We start from the raw sequence: 18,945 nt of genomic DNA, 5'->3' as shown, positions 1-18,945 counted from the left end.
GCCATAAAAAATGATGAGTTCATGTCCTTTGTAGGGACATGGATGAAACTGGAAACCATCATTCTGAGCAAACTATTGCAAGGACAAAATACCAAACACCACATGTTCTCACTCATAGGTGGGAACTGAACAATGAGAACACATGGACACAGGAAGGGGAACATCACACTCCAGGGACTGTTGTGGGGTGGGGGGAGTGGGGAGGGATAGCATTAGGAGATATACCTAATGCTAAATGACAAGTTAATGGGTGCAGCACACCAACATGGCACATGTATACATATGTAACAAACCTGCACATTGTGCACATGTACCCTAAAACTTCAAGTATAATAATAAAAAAAAAAACAAAGAAAAGGAACGCTGATGCCCAGAGAGGCAAAACAACTTGTGCAAGTGATGAAGTTGTGCACCTGAGGTTAGCCCACATCTGCCTGAATCCCCAGTCTGTGCTCATACCAGACATACCCCACTGCCCCTGACAGAGGAGCCGAGCTTCAAGGAATGGCCCCAGCATCAGTGCCATCTTCAGTCCCATCTTCAGTCCAGGTGTTCCCTAGGCTCAGTGGTGGCTGCCGTGTGACCATAAAGGTGGCTAAGAACAGAACACACAGCTATTGAATCCTTGGTGCCAAAGTCACAGGGCAGGAGGATGATGCATCTCCAGCTAGCGTGGTCCTCCTCTGGCCAGTCCGGGCCCATCCTGATGAGGTCAGGAGGGATGCAGCTGCTCCTCTTCCCCCATGGGAGTGTCAGGCCCAACCAGCCTGTCCTGTCTCCTCTCCCTGCAGTTTACCAGGTGGCTTTGGAAAGCAGTCATACTGAAGGGACCACTTGTGCTGCAGTAGGAAGTGGGAAGGCCAGCAGTCCAGGGACCCTGGGACAGGCAGGAGCCACAGAAGAGATCTCAAGCAAAGGTGGCAAGCTCTCAGTGGTCTTCCTGACAATCCTGCGTGTCCCCAGGCTGTGGTCAGCAGGGCAGACACAAAGCTAACTCCAAAGAACAGCATCTGGCCCAGTCTCCTGCCGTGGCTCCTCCGTTCCCTTCCCTGGGCAGACAGTGCCCCAGCCCACCTTTCACAGACATTTCTGACCTACCAAAAAGCACCAGGGCTGGGGCAGTGCAAAGAAATAGACACCAACCCCTTCCCTACACAGGGAGTGGTGACGGGGAGGGCAGCTCTACCACCAGGTTCCTGACCCTTCACCCCTGGGCTGGAGCTCAGGTCCTGACTTTGCCACAGGTTAGCTTTAGGCAAGTCTCATCCTTTTTCTGGGCCTCAGTTTCCCCATTTGTAGAGAAAAACGATAGGACAAGCTCAATATTTCTGCTTGGTCCAGAGAGATGTGCTCCTTGGTCCAGAGAGACTATTTGCCCCGAATAGATTTGAGAAGCATTGCAAACGCTCCATGCCTTTTGGTGATCTGCTAAGCTCATTTGCATATTTTGTTGAGCTCATTAGCATATTAAAGCTCTATTTAATCTCCTTGGATCCAACATATCTTAAAGGTCTCTCTGGCTGTGAAACATTCGTTTTGATATACAGGTGACTCTTGAACAACACGAGATTTAGGGCCGCCAACCTCCTGTGCAGTTGAAAACCCATGTGTAACTTTGGACTCTTCCAGAATTTAGTTACTCATAGCCTACCGTTGACCAGAAGCTTACTGATAATATAAACAGTCGACTCACATACATTTTGTATGTAATATGTCTTATGTACTGTGTTCTTACAATAAAGTAGGCTGAAGAAAAGAAAGTATTAAGAAAAACATAAGGAAGAGGAAATACATTTACCCTTCATTAACCGGAAGTGGATTACCATCAAGGCCACTATTCTCGTCATTTTCATGTTGAACAGGCGGAGGGGGAGGAAGAGGAGGGGTTGATCTTACCGTTTTGGGGGTGGCACAGGAAGAAAATCTATGTGTAAGTGGACCCGCAGGAGCATCTGGAGGCCGAAAGTTAGAACTCAGCCTAGGGACTCCTTCCTCGTGCAGTTCCAACCCACGTTGTCCCAGGGTCAACTGTAACAGCTATTGCAAAACGTTCTTTGGAAAATGTGACCGGTGGGGTTGGAGGTCCCTTGCAGTGTCCACCTCCAAGAATCTACAAAAAGACCACAAAGCCGCTTGGAGCTGGATGGCCTGGAGTTTGAATACCACCTGAGGGGCCCTGAGCCAATCCCTCAGCCTCTTTGAGACTCAGTTTCTCTCCCGGGAGGAGAGGGGCTGGTGCCTGCGCCAGCCTCACCGTGCTGGGAGCTGGGAGACCGAGTGACCCAGAGCATGCATGGCACAAGGTGGTGGGTGCTCCCTAACTGAGGGGAGCTCACCTGGGCGGTACAGTCCCCGGCACCCGGGGGTGAAGGAGTTTAGTAGAGTCTCCCCAGGAGCACAAAGGGGGCAAGGGGCAATGCGGGGCGGGACGGATGAAGGATGCTGTTGGATGGAGATGCTGGGCCCTTGCTTTCGTCTGCTTCCCACCATACTGGGCCAGCCCTGGTAGGCGCTCAGGTGTTGGGAAAGGTGAGCAGTGCCACGCTGTAGCCTGACTTAGTTCCTGCCCCTGGGAGGCAAGATGGGGGAACCAAACTGGTTTATCGGGGTACCTGGGTCCTCCTGCTCAGGCACACCCACAAGGAGCAGCCTTCCCCGTTTCCAGCCCTGCAGGGATGTGGCGATCTCCCCCCGGCTCGCCCAGCCCAGACTCCAGGTGTGAGGGGCCAAGGAAGCCACCGGAGCCCCCTGGTCTGAGCCGTTTCTGCCCTGATCTTGGAGCTTCCCATGCTGACATCTGCCCAGCAAGCCTCCCCCACCCTTCCCGTCCTCATTCCTCTCCTCCTCCACTCGTGCTGCATCTCCTCGCAGGTGCTGGCCTCCAGGGGCTTGGGGACCATCTTCAGGAAGTTCCCAGCAGCCAATGCAAATGAAGGCCACTCCCTGTTATTGAAGAGCAACTTGCAGGCACAGATCTGTCCGCCCGGCAGCCAGCGGCTTCTCCCTGAGACTTAATCCCTCTGCTTTCTGAGTCACCAGGAACTTCTCAACCCGAGGCCCAGGGAGTGTGGTCCGAGGCCAAGATAGTGTGTCTCATAAGCCGGCTTCCAACAAGCTTTGCTGAAACCCAGAACCAGCCAAGAGTGTCTGGGGGCTGGAAGTTAGAATTCAGCCCGGGGGCTCCTGCCCTGTTGACCCAGGACAAGGTCTGCACTTGGTTTGTATGACCTCTTAGGTGCAGGCCACAGCCCGTGGCCATAGTAGGGCATCGGCCAGGATGACAAGCCGCCAGGACACCCAGGCACAGCTGCTGAGTGCATTCGCACTGCTGAGCCTGGCGGACTTCTCTGTTCAGATCTGCGTTCTGTGGACGGCTGCTGGGGCTGAACAGAGGGGCTCAGGGGCTGGCCTTCGCCAAGGAGGCAGACACAGCCACCCACAGCTGCAGGATGCAGGTGACCCCACCCCATCCTCCGTCAGGCCAGGCCAGGCTGGAGGAGGAGCAGGATACCTTCTGGCAAGTTCAGAGAAGGTGTGATGAGTCATCTGATGAAGCTCACACCCTGTCACCCCCACACAGGCCCAGAGTCCAGCTTGCTAATCAAAAATGATGACCTCATGCCTGCTCACCCTCTGGGATCCCTCGATGGGCAGCCTCTGCTGTCCTCCATGCGGCCACCATCTTCCCTCTGGGATGGCCCCAACCTCTCATGTCTGGCCTCAGTACCTCTCCACCAGGTTCTTAACCCTGAGGAATTTGATAATTTTATGTACTCTATCCTTGGAGGTCCTGGTGTTCCATGATGAAGTCAACTCTTTCACATGGCACAGAGGGCTCTCATGAATGACCCTGTCCAAACTGACCACAAGCCCTGGGTCCCCCACCTCAGTCCCCAGAATCCAGCTTTGCCTCCCGGACAGCTGGGTGTGGCCCTGTGCACATACCCACACTGTGCCCCACTCACCTCCGGCCTTTACCGCTGATGGCCCCTCTGCTTGGGGTCGCCTTTCCCACCGGCATCTGGACTCCAGCCTGGTGCCCCCGACACGGGGCGTGTGCAGATCCCCCGGCCTCTTCAGAGCTCCTTCTTCTCTCACTGCATCCCTGCAGGGAATCTCCTGCCAATTGATGGCAGGCCTGCACGCTCTGATGCCCAACTCTGAGTGAAAGGACAGGAAGGGACAGAGGGCATATGGGGCCAGGGGGTCTTTGCTGTCCTGAGGGCAGCAGCAGCCAAGAGCTTCTGGTCAGTGAAGCAGGACCTGGACCCTGCCCTGGGCTGATCCCCGCCAAGGCCTTGGCCCTTCCTTCCGACACAGCTCGTTCCTCCTGCTGCCAGATTAGCTCCCTGGAACCTGGCTCCACTCACCCGCTACCTGCTAGAAACCCTTCTGCCATGTCTGGGTGGGCCTGGCCTTTGGCGCCTGTTCTGCCAGCCCAGCAGCCTCCATGGTGAAAGCCTCGGCCACAGGAAACATCCCCCAGTGCCTGGCACATGGGAATGTTCCCTAAATAAATCCTTTTGTGTGTGTGTGAGACAAGGTCTCACCTTGTCATCCAGACTGGAGTGCAGTGGCACGATCTGCAGCCTTGACCTCCTGGGCTCAAGTGATCCTCCTGTCTCAACCTCCTGAGTAGCTGGGACTAAAGGCATGCACCACCGTGCTGGCTATTTTTTTTATAGTGTTGCGGTCTTTCTATGTTGCCCAGGCTGGTCTTGAACTCCCAGGCTCAAGTGATCCCCCTGCCATGGCGTCTGAAAGTGCTGTGGCCGCCCATTCCCTTGTGTCCATTCAACAATCTCTCCTTCTCTGCAGAGCACCTCCTGGGAGCTGACTGCTCTGGCACTTGGCACCCATCAGTGAACAAAAAAGATGGCCTCTCACTTTCTCGCAGCTTGAGTGCTAGTGGAGGGAAAATGACCAAGAACAAATCATGTCAGTAAAATTCACAAGATCAAAGACCGTGATGAGTACTCTGGAGGAAGACTCTGTCGGGGGTAGGGAGATGGGCAGTGGAGAGGGTCTCTGCCAGATGGTGGTCCTGGGGGTGGGACCCCTGCAGGGCAGGGCATGCTATGGGCTTTCAGGGCCTGGCCTACCCAGCCTCATCTCCAGCCAGGTATCTCCAGCCTGCTCACCGCCTCCCTCCCCTACCTTTCAGTCCCTCAGTGGGCCATGCCTGCTTCAACCACAGGGCCTTTGCACAGGCTGCTCCCCCTCTTGCCTCGCCCTTTACCACCTCTCTTTGCCCAGTAAACCCCTCTGACCCAGACCATCCCAGCTCCTTTACTGCCTCCTCAGGGAAGCCCTTCCTGACCTTCTTCCTGTCATGTGTGCTGCCAACTCCACACAGCCTTGTGCAGAGCTAGATATCTGTGTGTTTCCTCCCCAGCCCTCCACCACCTCCCTGGAACCTGGAAGAATTCTTGGCACAGGCAAAGCCCCCAATAAGTATTTGTTGACCTAATGAATGAACACCTCCAGCTTGACATATTAGAGCTGGTTCACTTACTCTCTAGACTTTGATTGGGCCTCCACTGTGCACAAATCCCAGTGCTGGGGGCTGAGAATACAAAGGTGGCCATCATTTGTTCAACTGTCTCCTCTTCAAGACTGGAAGCTGTCTGAGGGCAGGGGTCATATCAGAGGTCAGCGTGTCACCATATGGTATTCTCTCTGTTGGTAGGCCCACTGTCCCTCAAACATCCCCCGTAAGAACCTGGGGGTTGTGCCAGTTTCTGTCTTGCACACCCTATGTCCGAGGACGGCCAGGTCCTGCCACTGAGATCTGCTCCTTCTGTGCACTGCCCAGAAGACAGAGCCCTGGCTTCTGAGTGTGGCATCCATCCAAGGCCCTCGGGTCTGTCTTCCACCCACCTCTCCATGCAGCTCTTGCCATCGTCTGCCTCCACCTTTAGGTGCCAACGACAACAAGCCTCACCTTGCTCCCACCCAGGCCAGGCAGCTGCCTGCTCCTCTGCTGTCACTCCGCTGGGCTGTGAAGTGGCCCCACCTCTGGGCCTGGCTCAGCCTCACTCTGGGATGCAGCTCACACATCACCTTCTCTAGGAGGACCCGGTCCTGAAGCCCATGCTCTTCTTCACCCAACTTTGTTCCTCTTTACTATGCACTGCCATTATCTGCTTGTGTCTCTCCTGTAAGCAACTGAGAGCAGGGGATATGACTTACTTGTTTTCATAGTATTGCCAGAATCTTGCACAGTGCCGAGTAATTAATAGGAAGTAACAATTTATAGGTTCAGTCACCTTTGACAAACTAATCTTGGGTGAATGGAAGGATAAATGTGTAAACCGAAAAGTATCTGAGCTAGGTCTCAATCAATTTAGAAGGATATTTTGCCAAGGTTAATGACGTACCTGGGACAAAGGTCTGTTCCTTTCTCCAAAGATAATTTTGAAGGCTTCAGGATTTAAAGGGGAAAGTGGGCTGGAGGGGAAAGAAGGAGGGTGTGGTAATCCACATATTGCAAGAGAAAAGGAGCAGGTGGGGAATAATCAATTCTGTGTTCCTCCCTTGCTCAGTAAATTGGCACTTTATAAAAGATAAGGCAAACATGGAGTAGCTACCTGTGGAGATATTTAACCTTTTATTTAGAGCTACCTGCTTAGGAATCAAAGGAAAGGCAGTTTCTCGTGTTACTCAACTTTCAGCTTAATTTTTTTCTTTTGGCATAGTGAATTGGGTTCCCAAGTTTTTATCTTCCTTTCACAAATAGATGGAAGGATGGGTGAATGGATGGGTGGATAGATCAAAGAATTAATGGATGGATGAATAGGTGAATGGATAAACAAATTGGTGGAAAAATAGATCGATGGATGGAAGAATGGATGAATGAATGGATGGAAGAATGGATGGATGGATGGATGGATGGATGGATGGGTGCATGGAAGGATAGATGGATGGATGGATGGATGAGCGGAAGGATGATGGATGAATGGATGGATGGGTGGGTGAAAGAATGAATGAATGGAAAGATGGACAGAGATGAAGGAAGGAAGGAATAGAGGGAAGGCTGGATGGGGGAGGGGAAAGGGGAAGGGAGAAACTTTTTTTGCAAAGGTAGAAATAAATTCTTTCTACAGCATTTATTGATTGCTGGCTTGTATTAGGCTCTGCACGAAGCTGGACATCTTACCCCATTTGACCCTTCCAACAAGCCTGTGAAGTCAGTATGACTATTCTGAATTTTACATTTGAGAGAAAAAGGCCCAGTGTCATATCTAAGAGGGACACAGTATCTCAGACCTGCAAACCCAGTACCCTCCCGAGAGGAGTGTAACCCTTGGGCTCCAAGCCTGCTGCTTTGCCATGACAGAAAGGAGAAGTACAGCCTCCAGTCTGTGATTCTGCATGATGGAGCAGTCCCTCCTTCCCTCCCCCAGGAGGCTGAGATTGCCAGAATCCAGGCGTCACTCCCAGCTCATCCTAACATGGCTCCAAGTGGAGTGGTGCCCCTTTTGCTAATATTTTCCCAATACCATGATGTCTCCACCGTCTGGATATTTTGGGGAGATTCAAGGTGAATATTTCCATACAGAGCAAGACAGCCTCAGTGACCAGCCAAGAGGGAACATGAAGGGAATGGGGGGTGGGGGGACTTCAAAACAACCTCATGGGCAAGACTGAGACAGTCCCTGCTGAAGGGGCATGGAGCACTCTAGCTGGGGGTGGGGAAATTGCATAGGGCCCCATGGAGGGCTCACACAAAGGAAGAGAAAAGGAAGGAGTCTGTGGACAAGCCAGGTCCCCTCCTTCGGGGAAAAGCCCGCCTCCTTTCCTACAGCATGTTACTTTCATTGTCGGCAGAGGGAACTGTGGAATTCTCCAAAGCACATGATCTGGTGGGCGCCTGGCCCAAGCCCTCATTCTTCAGAGGGGGACACTGAGTCAGGGAGCAGGAGAGGCTAGGCCAAGTCCACAGTGCACTTCCGGGACGCTGTCTGTGAGAACCCAGGTCTCCACGCCAGGGCTGTGCTCTTCCACTGCCCTTGACTTGCCTATCTCTTTGCCTGGTGTCTGCTCATCTGCTCACCAGGGTAGGCATGTAATTCAGCCATGACCCTTCATGAACCACCTCCTCTGTCAAGACCCAAGCAGATGATGGGAGAGCCCTGCCTCCGACCACTGTGCTGAGCACCTGAAAGAGGCGTGATTAGGAGGAGTGAAGGGGAGAGGAGGAGAGAAGAAGTGGGGAGATCCAAGGAGCACTGCCCTTGGTGCTGCCCTCAGAGCCAATCCTTTGCATGGGGTAAATAATATTTTCCCAACTCTGCAACATGAGCCACCAGCACAGCAGTTGCCTGGGCATCAATCAATCACCTCCTGCTCCACTCTTTTTCTTTTTTTGAGATGGAGTCTTGCTCTGTTTCCCAGGCTGAAGTGCAGTGGCACGATCTCAGCTCACTGCAACCTCCACCTCCTGGGCTCAAGCAATTCTCCTGCCTCAGTCTCCCAAGTAGCTGGGATTACAGGCACCTGCCACCACACCCAGCTAATATTTGTATTTCTAGTAGAGATGGGGTTTTGCCATGTTGGCCAAGCTAGTCTCGAACTCCTCACCTCAAGTGATACACCCGCCTCAGCCTCCCAAAGTGGTGGGATTACAGGTGTGAGCCATTGCGCCCCGCTGCCTCCTACTCCACTCTTACGGGAATTCCTTTTCTACATTCTCATCTCCTTCCTAAAGAGTTAGAAGCAGAAACAAGATAAAGCACTTAAAGTAGGTCTTTAAAACAGGCATCCAAAGACACAATACTGGCCAGGTGTGGTGGTTCACTCCTGTAATCCCAACACTTTGGGAGGCCACGGTGGGAGGATCGCTTATGCCCAGGAGTTCGAAAAAAAAAAAAAAAAAAAGACAAAATACTGGTAATGATAATGTGATTATACTGAGATCATATAATCACATTTATATATTTATACTGGGGTAATCATGTAAGAAAAAAATGGGATAAGTGTAAGTTACTGCAAGTAAAAAAAGAAACGTGGTACACTCCATACCTTTCAAAAGCTAATGCGTGGTAGTAAGAATCACACTTAGAGCCGGCATGGGGGCTCACACCTGTAATTCCAACACTTCAGGAGGCCGAGGGAGAAGGATCGCTTGAGGTCAGGAGTTCAGCCTGGGCAAAATAGTGATAACCTCATCTCGACAAAACATAAGCAAAATTAGTCAGGTTTGGTAGCATGTACGTGTAGTCCCAGCTACCCGGGATGCTGACGCAGGGGGATTTCTTGAGCCTGGAAGTTGGCGGCTGCAGCGAGCTACGATTGCACCACTGCACTTCAGCCTGGGTGAGAGTTAGACCCCGTCTCAAAAAAATAAATAGAAATAAATATTTTTTAAAAATGCAGTGGAGACATGGGCTCTGTGACCAGGCTGTCTGGGTGCAGAGCCCACGTCCACTGCCTGGCAGGGCAGCTCTGTCCCACTCCCCCTCTGTACCTGGCCCCTGTGCCCACAGGCTGCTCCATTACTGAGGCTGTGACGATCCTGGGGAACAAGCTCAGAGATTACCAGGGCCATTTCAACACCACCCAGCTGCTGGCCCTCTGTGACTACTTCCATGACACCTTCATCCGCCACTACAAACTCTACCAGTATGTCCTGGGCCGGGACCAGCAGGTCGACCTGACCGTTGCCCACCTGGAGGTGTGCATGCCACCCCAGCCCCTCCCACTGGCCGAGGGCATGGACAGGGACTTGTGGACCCACGAGAAGCAGGTGGCCACGCTGACGGAGTCCGAAGCACAGAAGCGCGCCGACGTGCTGCTCCTGAAAGAGGCGCTGCGCCTGGAGCAGGAGAGCTCGCTGCAGAAGCTGTTCGCTGCCGCCGCGCCTGCGCAGCCCGGCCAGGTCCTGGAGAGACAGGTGAGGCTCTGCCCACCTGCTGTGGGTGGGCCCCTGGGCCTGCAGAGACACCAGCCAGGGCTGGAGTCACTGCAGTTGGGAGCTCCTCAGTGGCACACAGGGGAGGAGGGGAGATGCAGGGAGGAATCAAGAGTTTACCACGGGCTTTGTGGTAGACTAAAGGTAGAAATTCATGTCCCTATTTTAGTGATGAGACGACTGAGGCTCAGAGAACTTTTCAGCTGGCCAAGGTCACCAAGCCGGCATGTGGTCGAGTTCACATGTGGACTGAAGCCTGGCTGACCCTGAAGTCTAAGTTCCTCTGTGTCATTGATCAGTGACAGATTCCACCAAGAGAGGCAAGAAAAAGACCCCAGCTTTGGAACTGCTGCAGATTCTCCACAGCCCGCATGCCCCTAGGCTGGGGGAGAAGATGGAGGAGGCAGGGACATGGGGATAGCTGGGGGAGGGTCATGTGACCAGGGAGACAGAGGCTGGAGCTGGGGCCCAGGGAGGACTTAGGAGGATCCGGTGCCTGGATCTCAGACTTTGGGCTGCCCTCTTGGAGGGTCTGCCAGACCACTGGGGCACTAGCTACCAGCATTTCCCACAACCAGCTCTTCAATGACCATGACGACCCGGGCCCCAGGGTAGCTGACTTCTTGAGGGCCTGGCCAAGCCTACATTAGTTTCTCAGCTATACACAGGCATTGAAGTCATCATTGTTGCATCATCTTTGAACATACTTTGAGAGACAAGTATGTGCATGTGTGTGTGTATGTATGTGCGTGTGTTTCAGGCATTGGAGTGGGGGAGTTGCAGGGCCTGTGAGTTCCAAGGGATTTTGGTTTCTGAATCATCAGCTGAAGAGCAAATGGCCCTGGGAAGTATTCCTTTAGGGTTACACACACACACAACACACACACACACACGCACACACACACACAGGAAAATCTCTAAAGAGCAATGAGCATAGCAGCCTGGATGGTGCTCATCTAAGGATAAGTCTCCAGACAAATAGCACATCAGGGGACCATGGCCATGTAATCTTAGCTCATGAAGACATTCGGTAAAGACCCAACAAAACCCACGCAACAGTCTATGTCTCTGGCCCCCTTCAGGGACCTTGCTCTAGCACACGGGGTGGGGCGGGGCATGGCCACAGTGGCCCCCTAATGTCCTGCACTTCCCACAGCTGTTCCTGCCTGCTCCTCCCAGCTCCCCGCCAAGCCTCCAGCATGGCATTGCTGGCCTCTGCCTGGCAGAGCTGGTGAGCCAGAGCCCCCTACATTGTGTGCCCCAGCTATGCACCTGAGATGGGGCACTCAAGGGCATAGAACAAACACCACGCCTTCTCTTATAGCACAACCTTCCCCAATAATTTTTTCTACAAAAACAACCGAGAGGATATTCTGGGGCAAATGTACAATTTTGCATAAATTTAAGTGAATACAAGATCTCAAAGAAATGCACTACAGCCAAGCAGTTGCTTCCAGTGTGTCCCCTGACAATAGCTCCTCTGCTGTGTGGTTGTTCGGGCAGGGAACCTGGAGAAACACAGTTACGTGGTCCATGTGTCCAGGCTCTGTGGGCTGTAACTCTGATGGAGTTGACCAACAGGGTTTCCTCTTTAACATGGGGGGTGGACGGTGGCTGTATTTCCATTCTTCCTATGGCTGGCTGGGTGCAGGACACACCCACTCTCTGAAGCAATTTCCCCTGTCCTCTCCCATGAAGCTGCCACTAGAACTTTGAGAGGTGAGAATGAGGATGGTGGGGACGCAGGGTATCCAGATAGAGCCTGCACTGACCAGGAAGTAGGGTCTATAGGAATTATGGCACTGGCCGATGGGCCCAGAACAAATGACACACTCAAACAGCCTGGCCGTCACTCTAGGCCAGAAAAGAAAAGGGAGGGAGTGACTCTTGGAATCCAAAAAGAGCTTTAGTTATAGGCAAGGGCTGAGGCACAGGGAGTGTGACTACCCCTGGTCCGTGGCCCTGGCCAGCCTACAGCCAGTCAGGAGAAGATGAGGACCTCCCCACCCTCAGACCTCCCGCCCCTAGTTGGCTGAAACCAACCAGAAGCCAGAGGTCAAGGCAGCCACGGCCCATGGGCAGGGTGAGACGGGTGGACAGTGGACATATTCTTGTACCCGCAACAGGGGCTGAGTTGAGAACCAGATCCGGCGAGGCTCCCCAGCCCCACTCACCGGCCCTGCCCGTTCCTTCCAGGAGTTGGAGAGCCTTGTCTGCGAGGCGGTCCACACCCAGATGGAGATCCTGCAGCAGCTGCTGCAGCGCCAGATCCAGAACACATTCGCCATCTTGGACCTGAAGCTTCAGAAGAAGACTCTGAACCTCAACGCCCCCACCCCTATCCCGCCCCCCATTACCAGCCACGCAGGCCAGGAGGAAGCCCTGAAGCCCCAAAGAGAGAGCAAAGGAAAGAAAGCGAAGGCAAGGAAGTAGGAGGCCCCGACTGCCACACGAGACTGACTGGGGACCAGCCACCCATAGCCATGAGCCTTGCAGCACGGTGAGCTCAGCACCCACAGAGAGACTTCTCGTAATTAAAAGAAACAAACCCTTGCCATCATCTGGTCTCTGTCTTGGAAACCACCTGCTACCACCTAAAATCCAATCCAAATGATTTCCTCTGAGTGACAAGAGATGGCTGTGCACCTCTGCTAAGCACAGAGCTTTGCTCTGGGGGTACTTGTCACAGGCTAACAAGCCTGAGCTCTGCTGAAGATGGAGCCACCCATGGGTGCAAGCCGGTAAGAGTGAGGGTGCCCCACACACCAGTGAAGCCCTCCAGGGAATCCCGTGCCAAGTAAGGAGAATCTATCCTAGGATTCTTCCTCCTGACATTTCCACCACAGGCTTCATTGCATGCAGTCCAGCCCGCAGGTCTCCCACAAGCGGATCCAGAGCCATGTGCCCTCTAGAAAACTCTTCCTCCCGGGAGCATCTGCACTGTCTGGACTCAGGCAGGGGGCAGGTGCTGTCCCAGGGGTCGGAGACCTGGCATGGAGCCCGCTTTGCCGTGGATCGGCTGTGTGATGCTGCCTGTGTCCCTTTCATCTCTGGGCCCCAGCTCTCTCTCCTGTCGAGTAGAGGTGCTGTGGGATGGTGTCTCCAGTCCCTCTCTCACTAAGAGGCGGACATGGTTAGTACTTGGATGGGAGACCACCCTGGAATACCTGGTGGTATTAAAAAAATTAATTAATTCAATAAAATAATGGTAATAAAAAGAGAATTTGGGTTTGGGAAGTCTGGCCCATCTAGCAGGTTCTTGCCATGGAGGCACCCACAATAGTGGGGAGAGAGAGGATAAAGCACAAGAGCAAGAGCTCTGTCTGTGTTAGTTACTTATTGCTGCATACCAAACTATCCTAGAACTCCGTGGTTTAAAACAGCAATCACAGCCAGGTGTGGTGGCTCATTCCTGCAATCCCAGCCCTTTGGGAGACCAAGGCAGGTGGACCACCAGAGGTCAGGAGTTCGAGACCCGCCTGGTCAACATGATGAAACCCTGTCTCTACTAAAAATATAAAAATTTGCTGGGCGTGGCGGTGTGTGCCTGTAATCCCAGCTACTCAGGAGCCTGAGGCAGGAGAATCACTTGAACCCAGGAGGCAGAGGTTGCAGTGAGCAAGATGGTGCTACTGCACTCCAGCCTGGACAACAAGAGTGAAACTCCATCTCAAAAAATAATAATAATAAATAAAACAACAATCACAGTTTTGCAGTTTGGGCAGGGTTCATGTGAACAGCTCATTTCTGCTCTACATGCCATCAGCTAGGGCAGCCCAAAGGGGGCTGAAAGATCCACTTCCAAGATAGGTGGCCTCTGTGGTGGCAAGTTGATGCTGGTTGTTGACAGAGACTGTTGACGGGGAGCCTTGACTCCCTTCCACATGGGCTTCTCCATGTGGCTGCTTGGGGCTTCCTCACAACATGGCAGTTGGGTTGTAAGAAGGAGGAAACAGAAGCTGACAGTTCTCTGAAAAGGGTCAGAACAGGCAGAGCATCACTTCAAAGCAGTCTAAGGCCTGGCCCAGAGGAAAGAGGGTAGGAAAATAAGACATACCTCTTAGCTCAGGGAGTGACAAGCCATTTTCAGCCATTCTTATCCTGCCACACTGGCACAGAACACTACATTAATGAAGACTTGAATAAACAACTAAGTAGAGAAATCAATTAATTAATGCAACCAGCCATTACTCAACGGCAGCCTTCCCTCAACCCACATAGTCACTACTACTCTTCCTGAAATTTTAGAATAAAATATTAATTTGATAACTTATTTGAGACTAGAAGGTTTTGTGACCTCGGGGTCCTAAAATATTAGAGCTTTGGAATCCTAGGGGTAACCCACCTCAGCCACCTCTGGCTGAGGAAAAGGAAAACGGGAAGAAGGGGATTTGTCCAAAGTCACTGTCTTGGTTATTGGCAGTGCAGGTTGCAACACAGGGCCTGGATTCCCACCCAGTTCCCCCATGTCACACCTCAGTGCAAGCTTAAGGGATGTGAAGACTGCGGCGTTTCCCATAGGAAACTCCACCTCTTGGGTTTTTTGTGAATCTTCATCCCCCAAAATGCCACACTCCAAACTGTTGTAAGCAGTTTTTGAAAACTTTTCAGAAACTGGGCACAGGAGGGACCCTATAAACAGGTTGAGGCTGTCAACGTAGAAAAGGAGTTCAGACTTGGGTCCAAAAATGCCTCTGGGTAGCACTGTCCACTTCACGCAGACCAAAGGCTTTGGTGCCAGTCATGGGCCAGTTGACCACACTGAGCCGGTCAATCACACTGATCCAGTCAATCACACTGATCCAGTCAATCACACTGACCCACTCAATCACACTGACCTGGTCGATCACACTAATCTAGTCGATCACACTGATCTAGTCGATCACACTGATCTAGTAAATCACACTGACCTGGTCAACTGTATTGATCCAGGTGATCACACTGACCCAGTCAATCACACTCATTCAGTCAAACACACTGACCCAGTCAAACACACTGATCCAGTCGATCACACTGACCCAGTCAATCACACTGATCCAGTTATTCACACTGACCCAGTCAATCAAACTAACAGTCAAACACATTGACCCAGTCGATCATACTGATGCAGTTGATCACACTGATCTGGTCAATTGCACTGATCCAGTCATTCACACTGATCCAATCACATTGATCTAGTCAGTCACACTGACCCAATCACACTGATCTAGTCGATTACACTGACCCAGTTGATCACACTGGCCCCATCATTCACGCTGATCCAGTCGATCACACAGACCTGGTCGATCACACAGATCCAGTTGATCACACAGATCCAGTTGATCCTGCTCTTCCAGTCGATCCCACTGATCAGACCCAGGCAATCACACTGATGCAGTCGATCACACAGACTTTGTTGTTCACGCTAATCCAGTCGATCATGCAAACCTGGTCAATCACGCAGTTCCATTAGATCACACTGACCCGGCTGATCACACTGATCTAGTCGATCACACTGACCTGGTCATTCACACTGATCCAGTCATTTTCAATGCTCCAGCCATTCACAGTGACCCAGTTGGTCACATTAGCTGCCACATTGATAGTGGGCAGCTTCCACATTTCATGAGCATTTGTGGAAGCCCTGGAACGCGTGGGGCACAGAGGAGGATACAAAAATAATATAATGAAAGTAGTCTCTCTCTTGATACTGAGTATCTACCAAGGGTCAGGCATTTCACTTCATTATCCTCATTTTATGGATAAGAACTGGGTAATTTCTGTTGTTCCCTAGCTAAGTAACTGGCTGGAGTTTACCCCAGGCCCAGCAGACCTAACCGTCCACTCCTTTCCCTAAATCACCCTGCACACTGATCAACGTTCTACTCTTCTAGGAGTTTGATCAAGTCCAGAGGACAAAATATCCCACACTCAATCCCTAAGGAGATCATCCCCCCCAACACAGAGGCAGAACCCCATCACAGAAGAGTCAGGACTTGGGCACAGGAGGCCTGGGAGGGAGGCTGGGTGGGAACAACCCTGAACTAAGCAGAGGCTGACTGCGGAAGGAGACTGGAAGGTAGTTAAAGGCAGTGGTCAGAGACAGGTTGCCTGGGGGAGCCAGACGGAGCCATGGGTTCCAAAATTTCTGTGTAAGGGGGCAACTGGGGAGCTCCTGTGCACCAACTTCAAAATCAGAACTCGGAGCCCTGTCTCAAAGCTGCCTTTGCACAGTGCGCCCTACTGTCTTTTCACCACGTGCTTATCAAGGTGCCACATGCCCTTGACCAAGCCTGTCTTGGTGCCAACAATCATTAGTGGGGGAATATGGCCAGGGACCCTGAATGTGAGGCTGAGACTCCGAGCTCTGGTCCTGTTGATAGGAAGTCTCTGAGATTCCAAGATGGGCAATGACAGGACAAAGCAGGAGGAAAAGTGCCCATTTATGGAGCAAGCACTTTCTTTGAGTCATTTGGCCACAGTGTGAAAGTCATTGCACCTCCCCACTGGGTGAAGGGGTCTCAGGATCCCAATTCCTCCAAATGAGGAAGCCGGGGCTCAGGGGAGTGCAATGACACATGCGGGTCTCAGCTAGCGGGTGGAGGAGCTGCACACTGGGCCTAGGTCGCTCCCCTTTGAGGGGTCGCTTCCCTTCCCTTCAGCAGTGAGCTGGATGGGGCTCCACCTTGGGGCACAGGAACCAGGAAGACCACATCCTGCAGGGCCACGATCCAGCTGGACAGGAGAGACACACTTAGGAAAATGCCCACCACAAGCCTCCTGTGCAGTTTCTAGCACAGGGAGGCATCTCCAGGCCAGGGGCACCCCGGGGCCTTTGCCCCTCCTCCCCAGGAAGAGAGGTTTCCGCCCTGAGCAAGACGGCACACGTCAGAGGCTGAGGCCAACCTGGGGCCAGTTCCCAGCACTCGGGGTAGCTGGGGCCAAGCTGCTGACTCACTCTGTAACCCTCAGACAAGTCACTTCCCTCCTAGGTACCCAGCATGGAATTGAAAGTGGGCATCCCTATGTCCCAGGCTGCCAGAGAGGCCTTTCCAACCAGGGCTAACTGGCTGGGTGGGGAGGGGATCGGATGATTGTGAGCAGAGTAGGAAACATGTTCTTTGGAAACAGATATTCAATGGAATAACAGAACTTAACATTTACAAAGTGAGAACATAGTGGCTCAGGCCTGTAATTCTAGTACTTTGGGAGGCTGCTTGAGCCCAGGAGTTCAAGACCAGCCTGGGCCTGAGCAACATAGCAAGACTCCGTCTCTACAAAAAATTAAAAAATTAGCCAGGCATGGTGGCACACACCTGTAGTCCCAGCTACTCAAGAGGCTGAGGTAGGAGGATGGCTTGAGCCTGGGAGGTCGAAGCTGCAGTAAGCCGAGATGGTGCCACAGCACTCCAGCCTGGGTGACAGAGTGAGACCCTCTGTATTAGTCAGGGTTCTCTCTCTCTCTCTCTCTCCTCTCTCTGTCTCTCTCTCTATATATATAAATATATGTGTATATATATATATTTATATATATGAGTTTATTAAGTATTAACTCACACAATCACAAGGTCCCCAACAGGCTGTCTGCAGGCTGAGGAGTAAGGAGAGCCAGTCCGAGTCCCAAAACTGAATAACTTGGAGTCTGATGTTTGAGGGCAGGAAGCATCCAGCGTGGGAGAAAGATGTAGGCTGGGAGGCTAGGCCCATCTCTCCTTTTCACGTTTCTCTGCCTGCTTTATATTTGCTGGCAGATGATTAGACTGTGCCCAGCAGATTAAGGATGGATCTGCCTTCCCCAGCCCACTGACTCAAATGTTCATCTCCTTTGGCAAACACCCTCACAGACACACCCAGGAACAAAACTTTGTACCCTTCAATCCAATCAAGTTGACATTTAGTATTAACCATCATATCCTCTCACCTCAAAAAAAAAAAAAAGCAATTAAGTTTCCAAAACAATGCAAACCCAACATTCTAAAAGAAAGTTAAGATATTTACATGAACACACACATCTGGAAAAAAAAAGTCTAGAAGCAGTACAACAAGATACTAACAAAAGATGCCTTTGCACGGTGAGACGATGGGGGAATCTCCCGCTGCAAGCTTTCTCTTCGTTGTGTCTCTGTACTTCCAAGTCTCCTACGTGTACTTACACAACATGCTTAACAATAAAAGGTTTGTAATTGGGCTTGGAAGAACAACTGACAGAAGGGCCACTTTACTTCCAAAGAGAACTCAGCACCCTTATTACCATAGAGTGAGTAGCCTCCTCCTTACTGAGATAAATCCTAACATGAATCATCAGTGTCAGCCCCGCCAGGATCTGTCCCAATGGGGTCAACAGGAGAGCCAGATTTTGTGAAGTGTGTGTGTGTCCATATGTGTCACATATTTTCTTCCTAATCACACACTTTGGTGAGGACAGTGTTACAAATAGCATTCCTGACTGATGGAAAGGGTGGGGTACGGACACAGCCCAGGAAGTGACAGGGATCCAGTGAAGAATTAAACTTTTCCAGGGATCATCGAGAGTTGATTGTATTAGGAATTAACATCTCACCCTCGGCTCTCTCCTAAGCCATTCCTGTTGCTTCTATCACTGTAATCTGAAACCTCTTGGCCAAAAGCAGGACCAATTTACAGACAGAAAAATTGAACCACAGAGAAATGAAACAAATGGTCTAAGATCACACGCTGAGCAGAGGGTGGACCAGTCAGTGTTTGCACCCTGGGTAGCTATTCAACCCTCCAACAAGCATTGATTGGACACCTACTATGTGCCTGGTATGAAGCAGGCCCCATGGTGTGAAAGATATATAAAATGCCTTTCCCCGATAAATACATTTCCAGACTAGTGGGAGGAGACAGACTTAAAAACAGAGCTTGCATCATGACGCTGTGAGAGCTATGTGAGAGGCTTGTGAGAATGTACAGAAAATGGGCCTGCAAACTGCATGGCTGGGGACTGGGCGTGGGTAGGCTTGAGTGGGTGGAGGGCTGTTGCAAACGCTCTTTGAGAGGGGCAACACTGGGCTGGGTGCTGAGACAGGAGC

General features: G+C 51.8%; 1 protein-coding gene across 1 annotated transcript in view; it reads left to right on the top strand.

Moving 5' to 3' along the window:
* Positions 1-12,473, top strand: part of CUNH8orf74 (chromosome unknown C8orf74 homolog) — a 33,175-nt gene extending 20,702 nt beyond the window's left edge. Inside the window, exons 3-4 of the mRNA XM_032159161.2 lie at positions 9,489-9,895; positions 12,110-12,473. Coding sequence (XP_032015052.1) covers positions 9,489-9,895; positions 12,110-12,346 — 644 coding nt within the window. The 3' untranslated portion in view covers positions 12,347-12,473. The remainder of the gene's footprint in view (positions 1-9,488; positions 9,896-12,109) is intronic.
* The last annotated feature ends 6,472 nt before the right edge of the window (positions 12,474-18,945 follow it).

This window comes from Hylobates moloch, unplaced genomic scaffold (genome assembly GCF_009828535.3).
Source record: "Hylobates moloch isolate HMO894 unplaced genomic scaffold, HMol_V3 SCAFFOLD_8, whole genome shotgun sequence".
NCBI lineage: Eukaryota > Metazoa > Chordata > Mammalia > Primates > Hylobatidae > Hylobates > Hylobates moloch.
This window is presented reverse-complemented; position numbering and strand designations above follow the sequence as displayed.